We start from the raw sequence: 11,053 nt of genomic DNA, 5'->3' as shown, positions 1-11,053 counted from the left end.
CCTGCTTCTTTCCCTCCTCTCTGCTCTCTTTAGTATTTCCACCTTCAATTTTCTTTTGTATAGCCTCCTATTCTTTTCTCTGCTGTATCAATATTCTATTGAGTTGCTGTTTGTGGCCCTTTATTTGAGAACTCTGCAGTAGGTCTGCAGATCGCAGAGTCTTTTTCTGGAATGGTGCCCTCTAAATAATGATAAATTACTTGAGCAGTATGCCATTTGCTAATTATATCCATGATTTACTACACAGCCCGACTTAAATCATTCAAACCAGCCTTGCGTAACAATGCCTTTTTTTCCTTTATAAAATGGTTTCCATGTGTATAATCTAAACATTTTATTGGCATATACTGTATAGAGAACGTGCATGCAAAACATTTTTTATTTCTTTTCCAGCCGTGCGTGCACAAATACCACTGTGGGAACTTTTATATGTGTATATTGAAAAGGGGGGAAAATCGAGCTTAGCGTTTTTGCCTCTCTGTTCATTGTTTAATGAATCCAAATCTGGCTCCGACTCCAAGCCTATTATAATTGCTCGCAGGATGTGTTCTATTTCAACATCTTTCCAATGGAAGATCCACTTCTGGCAGAATAGTGTTGGTGTTATAGCATTATCAGGAATATTCATGAATATGGATGCGCAGCATAAATAAACATATGTAAATGTTACACAGCAGATTCACCCCCCTTTTGCTGTAGTGTAAATCGCTTTGATCTGTACTGAATCATATTGTTCTTCATCGCGAGGCTTCACCACATCCAGCGTGTGCTTCACATATGTCGCCGGCTTCGTGTTTTTTGCGGCATCCGTATTGTGTGGCGGGGGCCGCGCGCTGAGCCACGCCTGATGTATGCTCCTCCTGACAAAGTGCAAAAAAAAGGGCGATGTCCGAGAAGCAGCGCCGTCATCGGCAACGGCGCGGGCCAGAACGGAGGCACGATGACCCCGCTGCACGTGCGCGCACGGGAACTCGCCGCGAGCCCGGCCGCAGGCCCGCGCAGATCGCATCGAGACACTTCTGTTGTCAGCTGAAAATATTATGTCTTGTAGTGGACTGAAAGCACCATATGGTGAAATGTTTTTATGGTGTTGATATGAGTGATGGCTCACTTGGCGGAGCTGGATCGACCCATATTCAGATGCCTACTCCACACCCCCCACACCCCACCCCCGTCCCAATACACACACATCAAGTGGAGCCGAGCCGACGACTGGAAGAGAAAAGACATGCAAGTGTTGGTTGAATGCACAATCGTCTTCATTATCACTTTGTGTTTCATTCTGTGCTACTTTTTAAAATCTCCTTCCCTTTTTCAGGAATTAAATACTTCCTCTTCTTTATCGTAGTTAATGAAATGCATGTCTTTTTTGTCACTTCATGTGACCTAATTTTCTTTGTTCAGGGAGGTTACATGACCCTCGGGCCCACATTCCCTGCTCCAATAAATAGATTTTGATATCCAGTCGATGTAATAAGCAGGTTAATTATTCACTGTTTTACTGTTTCTCTCGCTCTCTTTCTTTCCCGCCCTCTCAGGAGAGAAACCCTACCGCTGCCCTCATTGTGACTACGCCGGCACCCAGTCTGCCAGTCTCAAGTACCACCTGGAGCGCCACCACCGCGAACGTCAGAACGGCTCCACCACGTCAGGCTCCTCCTCTGGCCACACCCCTTCTTCTGACCACAAAGAGGATCATGGGAAGACGGGCGGAGGCATCTTTGCCCGACCGGACGTCCTCCGTAATGTTTTCAAAAGCATGCCCCCCAACCTGGACTTCAGGGCAGGGCCGCTGCTGCCGCATCAGTGGGCATCGGCTCCCATCGTGTCCTCTCACAACCGGGATCGTGACTGTGGGGACCGCCGCTTTGACTCCGCCTCTTCAGCTGAGAACACGAAGACTGCCGATGGACCTTCCACCATAGTCTCTGCGGACGGCGCCGCCAGCTTCTCTGACCTAAGCCGGGCTTACCAAAGCATGATGGGAAACGGAGTCCACTTTCAGGGTTCTCTCCAGGCTTTCATGGACAACTTTGTCCTCAGCTCCATGAAGAAGGATGTGAAGGACAGCCAGAGTCCAGCCCAGCTCCAGGCCCAGCGCTACCATGACAACGGCGAGCCCAAAGCCAAAAGGGCCGCCTCCGGGGAGCAGGACAGAGAGGAGAAGCCTGAACCCAAACAAAACTCGGAGCCGGGCAAACCCGGGTCCCAGTACGAACCGCTCGATCTGTCTGTGTCGGTCCGACCCGAGTCTGCATCCGGATCACTCCCTGGCACCTCCGTCACCATTCACGATAACGTGGCGTGGCACGGATGCCTCTTCTGCTCCTTCTCCACTTCCTCATTGGAGCTCATGGCTCTGCACCTCCAGGCCAACCACCTGGGCAAAGCCCCTCTGCAGCACACCGACGCAGGCAAGGACGCTCACCGAGAGGGTTCTCCGACCACCTCCACCCTTCACTCCTCCAACACCAAGGCCTCGGGCGTGGCCCCGGAGAGAGATGGAGACAGAGATGGAGAAAAAGGCCAGGGAGGCTGGAATAACCACATGGAGCAGCCATATAACCCCTTCCAGAGTGAATTCTACAGAAGGTTTGGCGGCTTGTATGATGGATCCCCAAGAGTCAGTCAGGGCATTCAGGGGTACATAGCCCAAGCAGACCACGGTCTGGACCTGCCCAGCCAGGTCTTCGGAGGGGCCTCTTCAGCCGGCCCTGACCAGATGGGCGACAGGGGCTCCTGTGGAGATGCTGAAGATGACCAAGTTGGATCTGAAGACGAGGCTGGAAAAACCGGCGTGCGCAGCACCAACGAGACCCCGTCGACCACACCCAAGAGACGGCAGCAAAACCACTCTGACGAAGACGAGGAGGAGGGAGGAGTGGCTGAAGAAGAGGAGGAAAGAGACGAGGATGGGCAGATGGACGTGGACAGAGAGGAAGAAGGAAGTCCCAAACAGCTCCAAGATGATTCCTCTCTGCCCCCGAGGAGCGGAGCGGCCATGGCGACACCGTCCTCCGCCATGACTCCACTTTCTCTGGTTCCTCCGCCCCAGAACCAGACTCTGCCGCTGGAGAAACAGTGGCAGCAAGGGCTTGGGCCTCCTAACCCCCGGAGGTCCACCAGGACTGTTGAAGGCGGAGCAGCAGACCCACCTGGAGCAGCAGATGAACATGCTGTCTGTCCTGAGAGCCTACAGCAACGACAGCCTCCCCGCGTTCAACGGCCTGGGCGGCGGAGCGGGCGGGGCGCCCCCGGGGGGCATGAAGAGGTCGGACGCACCTGGTGAGTGTGTTTAACCCCTCCTGGTTCAGAATATTAAAAGACAGCCACACGAGCAGAAAGCGACCCCAAAAAAGACAAATATGAGCACAAATCCAATTTTCCCACCAGTGCGTGCACACCAACACCAAACACAGCAGACTAACACGTATACGTTTTTGCCTGACACCCACAAAGGAATCTCAGGCACTCACTAAATGTCTCGAGATTGGCTCTGAAGTGATTTCAGCCTTATTTCAAGCAAGTTTAGAAGCTATCATGCCGGCGACTAGCAACAGATTAATCTTTATTACACGTTTATATTACTGGGAGTGCAGCGCCTCCCTCTCGCTCCCCAGCATGGGGGGAATAACCCTGGATGAGTCAGAGCAGGACCTCAGCTCCCCGTGCCATCTCCTCCACATGTCTCTTAACTATCTTAGCTCTCATAAAGCCGGCTCCCAAAAGCCCATTACTTTATAAGACTCGTCGATCTATGACCCTGTGAAAAATGAACTGTCAACTTTCATGATTCTGCTAAGGTTATAGCCGCTCCTTGAGACTGAAGAAGGAAGTCTTTTTCTCTCGCTCTCTCTCCTTTCTTTACAATGCTCCTCTTCTGTTTAGGGCTGGTTGGTACTTCTGAGTGTCTCTATAGGAAGAAAATAAAAGCCAGTGTTGGTGTTGAGCTTTAAAAAACCGGCTTATAGACACGACGGAGATGGATGACTTTGCTCCGCTGCTGTCGGTTTGACTCGGTGTGACCCTCGTAATATTATTAACAATCAGGAATATTTTTCTTTGTTTGGAGAACAAAGGAACGGAACATTTTTCAATCAAACGCAGAGAGAAAATAATATAAAACATAAATAAAATAACAGCTGCTGGTGTTATCTGTGGCAGGACACGGCTCTGAATATCTCGATGCAAGTGTATATGTTTCATTAAAAAGAGAAATGGCTTTGTGAGAGATTGCCCTACATATTGTTTAGTCCAAAATGTGGGCCGGCCCCTCTGCAGCGAGGAATGCTCGACCTTTATAGATAAGGCTTTCTCTGAGGAACAAAGGCCTTTCTTATATGTCCTCGTCTGAGACGGCCATTCATTGTAATTAAAAAAAAACAAGTTATTGTGTGTCCGACTTCCCGGCAGATCTCTGGGATGGCACCGAAGATAGCATAGAGAAGAGTGAAAGACTATAGGGAACATGAGTAACATGGAGACATGTTGTGGTGAATGTGAGCGAGTGAATTGTTGTCCCGAGTGTGACATTACTCCAGGTGACTCGGCTAAAGATGCTCTGACTGAAACATGCACGTAGAGCTGGACGGAGAGCTAAAATGCAGAGACGTTCGGAGGGCTGGGGAAGCTACAGAGCTGTGCTTCGGCTAATGTGACCACGTGAAAAGTTCATGCTGACCGAGTTCAAAGGCCACTGTTTCAGGATGCGCTGCGGTAGTTTCTCGTGCTGTTGTTGTGCAAGTGGAGGAGACAAAACAGACACGCTTGTTTCTGGGTGAAATGCACAGTTGTGTTATATGTCCACTTGTAAAACCCTCATGTCTTTTTGGGGGGGGGGGGGAACTGTGGCTGGAAGAGCAGAGCCGCTGTTCCACTGTTGAGGATGAAGGCGGGGGTGGCAAAGACGTCCGAAAAACTCAATTCAGACCTGGCAGAATGTGATTATCTGGAGTGGGTTTGCATTAGGTTTGTATGCAAATACAGCATAAATCATTAATATCGAAATTCTGCCCTGAATGCGCGTGAGCTGTCGCGGGGCACGCGTCGCACGTCTGGAGTGGCCGGCGCTTCATTAGTATGCCCGGAGGAGGAGGGGAAAGGGTTTCCCCCCCCCACCCCCCCCCCCCCCCGCCCCCCCCCCCCCGCATCCGCCACTCACTGCACGCTAGCCAGATACGCAACGTGCCGACGGCGGCGAAGGCACCACCGCCCGCCCGCTCCTGAATCAGCTGCAGAAGCGAAGCGGGGCGCCGTCGGCCGTGGCGCAGAGCAGACGTGTACGTGTGACGGTTCTGTTTGGTTGCAGTTGTAACGCGGAGCGGGGAAGCACGTGAAGTGAGTTTGCTGGGCTCTCCTCCCGCCGCGCAGACAGTCTGAGAGTTATTACTGGCTGCTGAATCTAAGAGATGTTTTATCATGTTATTAGCTCTTTATTTTCCCTCTGTTACGCTGGCACTTCCTTTCATTTTCATATCCATTTCCATACTTGTGAAAGCACAGCTCAAATAAAGCCGTGTTTTAATTTGGTTTTGTCAGATTCATAACGCCACTTTAAAAGAACATGACATGCAAATGTGCTCAGCGGTGTTTTATTGCAAAATAATTTTCAAAGAAGTTGCTGAGGGAATGAAAGTGTGCAAAACCGGGAGGGGGGGGCTTGTATTATTTAGTGGCCTCTGCTGTGGGACCTAATTACAGTTATGCATTTCTTACTGTATCACAGAGACATAAAACTTTTTTTATTGCAATTACTCACTTCGCTTCTCGCCACTGTCACACTTCCCAACGCACTTATTGAGCTGGGCGCTGGGCGTGAAAGGCCTGCGCTGCCGGGACTCAAACGTGTTGGCGCCTAATCTCGAAGACATCGTCCCAAACCCCCAAAATGACAAAAAAAAGCAGCGCGAGGAGGAAACAAACAGCCGATTGGTCGACCCACCGACCTCGCTCATGCTTCAGCCTCACAGGAAGCAGAAAGGCAGAAAAGAAGGTGATGCATCTGTTTTACATCTTAATGAGCCCGAATCTTTCCGAGCAACTGTGCCGTTCGTGTATCAACAGTGCACGAGCGCCGGGGGAGCGTGCACGAGAGCCGGGGGAGCGTGCACGAGCGCCGGGGGAGCGAAAATCTTTCAGAACTTCAGTACTGAAAAGAGAAAAGATTAAATTGATACCCACATGTTTGTTTATTGGACAGAATGACACTAACAGTGTCACTGTCCTGCCTGCTGATAGGCCGAGCGCCGCTTGCACGTTTCCCATAAAACAGCTGAAACTGCCTCACATGCTGCTCAGTCCAGCTCACATTCATCATGTACAAAGACCTGCATTCACACACCAGAAAACTTTCAGTTGTCCAATCTGAGCATCCTGACTGATGAATACTGTGTGTGCGTGAGGCAGTGATCATGTGACGTCCTGCCTGACAGCTGCTCACGTGCACAGAGCTCACAGGATCAAGACCACGTGTTGTTTTTATAGATGGAGGCTCAAAATGAATGTGTGGAGCTCTTTGCACGGTTCTTATCCAGGACAGATCCTCAGGTACACGTCAGACTGAACCATGACCTTTGACCCAGTAACACAAATGTTCCATCAAAGCAGATCTGGATGAGTTTTTAATAAAGAACAGATGTTTCCATGGAGACCGTGTGGTGATGCGCTTTCAGGGACATTTTTAATAATTGTTCTAAATTTATTCTGACTGTGTAAACAATGTACTAAAATCATTGAGGGAAAATGAATCCTGCACAAAGTAACATCCACCTGATCCAGTGCATAGACGGACCTTTCAGTCCCACCCTGCTCCTTCAGTTCATCCAGCTTCAGCTTCCAGACTGATATAAAATGGACAGCAACAGAATATAAACACTACAAATTATTATCATATTCTTTGTTCTTATAACTCTGTAAGTGTACGTCCACACGTCCATCTTTGTGTGGCCTCAGCGACCAGCTGACCGCCGTGCGGACGTCACTGTTAGTTACACACCATGATGTTTGTCCATGTGCGTGTGTGTGTGTGAGCGTGTATTCATATCTTTGTGGGGACCACAAATTGGAAGTTTACTATACTTGTGGGGACCAGCAGCCCTTATGAGGACACAATCCTGGTCCCCATAAGTTTGAAGACATTTTTGAGACTCAAAACGTGTTTTTATTGTCAGGGTTACAGCTGGGGTTAGGGTTGGGGTTACAGCTGGGGTTAGGGTTGGGGTTACAGCTGGGGTTAGGGTTGGGGTTACAGCTGGGGTTAGGGTTGGGGTTACAGCTGGGGTCAGGCATTCATTTCTGATGGTTGGGATAGGGGGCCAGGGAAAGCATTATGTCCCCACAAACATATGAACCCACATTGTGTGTGTGTGTGTGTGTGCGGGTCCGTGGTGCTAACCTGCCTCTTGTTCTCTCATTGGCCGTAGTGCATCTGTGGGTAGGAGAGGAGGACCAGCCCATGACCCATGACCCCACGCTGACCCTCGACCCCAACCATCTTAACAGCGACCTTAACAACCACCCTAACAACCATAATGTAGGCGACGCCCACGCTGTAAACAAAGAGTAACGGCCGCGCCAGAGCGAGCGGACGCTGGTGAGGATGGAGGCGGTGATGAGGAGGATGAAGGTTAACGAAGGACACACTATATCAGAGACTTTATTTAAGATGAGAAAACACAAACTACCGTCAGAGCGGCGCCACGTGGACCTAATGACTCTCACAGCCTCCCGGACACTAACGCAGTGGACTTCCTGTTTGTCTCTGGCGCTCTGAGCGCCCTCCCCACCCCCCGACCCCGTCTTCTCTTCTTCTTCTCCTTCTTTGTTTTCTTTGGATGAAACTACCTGTTAGCACTTCCTGTAAGTGTCCCTGAAACATTCCTCAGCTTAGAGACGCTGTGTCCTTTTTTAAGGTGTAAACTTTAAATCTGCACATTCCCGCCATGCAGAGGACTGGCTGCCCGCAGGCCACGCCTCCCGGCGACGGTGGTGCGAGGATGATGCGCGCGTACAGGTTCAGCCCCTCCCTCCGCCTCCGTCTGTTTTTCTGTACCGTACTGTTGTCGCAGCCGTCGCCGCCGTCTCGAGAGAGCGACGGCAAGAGGCAACAGTTTGAGAAGCGGGCGGCGTTTTCAAACGCCGCGTCCTGTGGAGCTGCGGCCGTGTGTAAAATACTGCCACCATCTTTGTTGCACAGTGTTACCGACTACTGAAGACGACGCTTCGATGTATTTACTTTACGAGGAAAAAAAGAAAACTGGAAAAATGCTTATTGTGTATAGCCTTAGAAACACGTCCCCGTTACTGCTTCAAAGCTCCGTAGCTGTGCTCGACCGTAGGCCGTAGGGTTGATTTTCTTTGGATTTTCATATGTACTGTACATGAATAATGCCTTGTCCATTTACCGATGAGAAAAAAAGAGGAAAAAGATGACAATCGTCTCCTGTGCTGCAGACATATTTGCCCCGCCCCCTCCCCGTATATACAGAATCATTATGCATAGAGGGACTCGTCCTTTCTTCTTTCTTTGATTCGTTTCGATCTCCCGAGTATTTTGCACTGTGACAGTATTATAAATCCAACCTATACAGTACAAACTAGCTAACTAACTAAATGAAGGTGTGTGTTTGTGTGTCCCTTGGCATTGTGAAATGTTTCTACGTCATTTTTTGTGAACCCAGAGAAAAGTCTAAAGCGGTATGTACAGTCCAACTATAAGACTTCTTTTTTAGTTTACTGTTTGTGGCTTCTTTTGTATGCTGACCCCCGACCCCTCCCCGACCCTCAGCGTAGGCCTGCTGCTGCTTGAGCCCGGCTGATCGTTCTCTGCAGTATATCCTCCCGTTTTTGTTTCTTTGATTTATGTAGATGGCAGTAATCTTTGAAAACAGAGGATTCGAAATCAAACTAGTGAGAGTGAGACGCGAGGAGGAAATGCTCGAGGCGCTTCGGAAGCGACCTCCGACCTTGCTCTCTGTTTTCCAGCCGTGTAAAGATTCATCTCTGAACCAGCTCCGATGATCATTCCACCCCACGTATGATGTACAAACCTGTCTTGTGAGCTCCACACTTTTCTGTTTGCTGTATCCTCATGGCAGATGCTTCGTTTTGTAACTACTGAACTGTACTTATAATAAAAATAAAATGTATTCCAACTAAAAAAGGATTGTCACAGAGCACCCGCCTGCTTCCTGTTTCACTTTCTTCTTCTTTCCTTTGGGTTTGTCGCTGTGGTGTCACCCCTCCGTCAGCTGATGTTCCACACCTGAGTGAAACGTTCAGCTTTCAGGAAGCTTCTTCGTTATTTTTCAGGGCTGAAAACACTGAACCCAGATCGGTTCTTCGCCGCCTGCAGGAGCGCTGAAGCTGTTCTCTGAGCATCGGTGTGACAATTCACGTCTGAAGCAGAGCAACCAGCATGTTTGATCTGGTTCTGATAATTCACTGCAGGATGCGTGACAGAGTGCATGCTGGGTAAAGTTTGGAGGCGCCGTGCGGACAGGTGTCTGCTCAGGACAGGTGAGAGCAGAACGCTCTCCTTTCACCTACGTTTGATACCAAGGCCAGCTTCTAGCTTCAGGGTCAAAATCATTTTCTAATAAAGTTATTTTATTAACATTAACACAGCATCAGAGGTCACATGTCACAGTTTGGACCGGGTCGCAGCTGACCTCTGCAGGTGGCTTCATTACAAATATCAACATCATACCACAAAAACCAAAGACGCCACGAGAGCCTCACTGAGAGCGTGCACACAGATTTATGAGGAAACCGTGACTGGCCTCTCACAAAGGAAGTAGTCAGGAAGTGTTACAGGAAATCAGGACGCTAACATGGTGCTGGTTAGTTACCCATGAAGGCGTCCTTTAAGAAAGAAACTTCGGGTCCTCGGGCTGCTAGAGCCGACACGCCTGCCCTTCAGGTTTGTGTTGACCCAGACTTGGGTCTGTGAGAGCAGGTGAAACTCCGCTCAGACCAATCCAGGTGTGTCACCTCTGGAGCTGAGGAGGGGCGGCTGTTCAGACAGTCAAAACTCCATTTCACTAAACCTCTAACCAGAGAACCGGCTGATGGAGTAAAAATCCACAGAAACGCAGTTCGTCCTGCGTCCACTCGCACTTCACCTGCTCCATGAAGCTCCAGGAGAACGATCCAGGCGCTCCATCATGTGACCGATCAGATTATTGATCCAAGATGATCAGCTCCGCTCACAGTTCTAACAAATATTCATCATCTCAGAGATGATCCGAAGCAACGCCTCACAGCAGGCCCCCAAACAGGGTCAGGCTGCCCGGGTCAGTGCCCGACTCACTTTTAAAGGGCTCAAAGCTCCCACGCCTGTTCCCAATAAAGCCACACACACACACACGTGCGCACACACACAGTGAAAACAAGTAATTTCCTGATAGCTCTCATATCCAGCTGTGAGTGTGTCTGATTAAAGAACACATTAGGCCATCTGTGTGTGAGAGAGAGAGAGCTTTCCCTCTCATTTAACTGCCTCTCTTCCTTCAGATTTTTTGCATTTTCGCTGCCGTGTGTGTTGTGTGATGACGCTGTGCAGTTGTGGCAGTGTGTGGTTGGTCACCGGGCAGATGGTGGCCTGCAGATGAACCGTCGTCTCAGCCTGTAATTTCCCTCTGTTTCCGCCACATTAGTGCTGAGGCTTCACGGTGCCGCGCTGCACTTTCACCACCAGAGGGCGCCACAGACCAGCTGTTGGGACAAGCCGGCCGTTGCTGCACATGCTCTGTGGACTGGCACACTTCGGTGTGGTGCTGTCCTTTCTCCGTGGTACCTTTAAAATGAGCTCTCGCTCTGTTGGTGCGAGTTCTCCATCAGGATCTCTGAGTATGAGAAACAGAAGACAAAGAACGCATTCATGTTAAAGGTTTTTTTGTTGTCTTTTTTAATTCATCAGAAATTTGTGAACCCTAACATCTGTCAGACGTTTGCTTCTCCTTCCTGTAAATAAGAGTCGTCAAACAGAAAAGCGCTATATAAATGCAATCCATTATTATTATTATATGGCCTGCAAAGCCGAAGCGGCACACTG

At 49.7% G+C, this 11,053-nt stretch overlaps 1 protein-coding gene across 8 annotated transcripts in view; it reads left to right on the top strand.

The window, feature by feature from the left end:
• znf536 (zinc finger protein 536) overlaps nucleotides 1-9,178 on the top strand; it is a 167,881-nt gene extending 158,703 nt beyond the window's left edge. For all 8 annotated transcript variants that reach the window (XM_040012046.1, XM_040012047.1, XM_040012048.1 and 5 more), the window contains 2 exons: nucleotides 1,539-3,285; nucleotides 7,422-9,178. In XM_040012046.1, the coding sequence (XP_039867980.1) occupies nucleotides 1,539-3,285; nucleotides 7,422-7,464 (1,790 nt within the window). In that variant the 3' untranslated portion in view covers nucleotides 7,465-9,178. The remainder of the gene's footprint in view (nucleotides 1-1,538; nucleotides 3,286-7,421) is intronic.
• Nucleotides 9,179-11,053: the final 1,875 nt, after the last annotated feature.

Source organism: Simochromis diagramma, unplaced genomic scaffold, assembly GCF_900408965.1.
Source record: "Simochromis diagramma unplaced genomic scaffold, fSimDia1.1 OVJJ01000603.1, whole genome shotgun sequence".
In the NCBI taxonomy this organism is placed as follows: domain Eukaryota; kingdom Metazoa; phylum Chordata; class Actinopteri; order Cichliformes; family Cichlidae; genus Simochromis; species Simochromis diagramma.
Note: the sequence above shows the minus strand (reverse complement) of the source record. Positions and strands in the feature narration are given on the sequence as shown.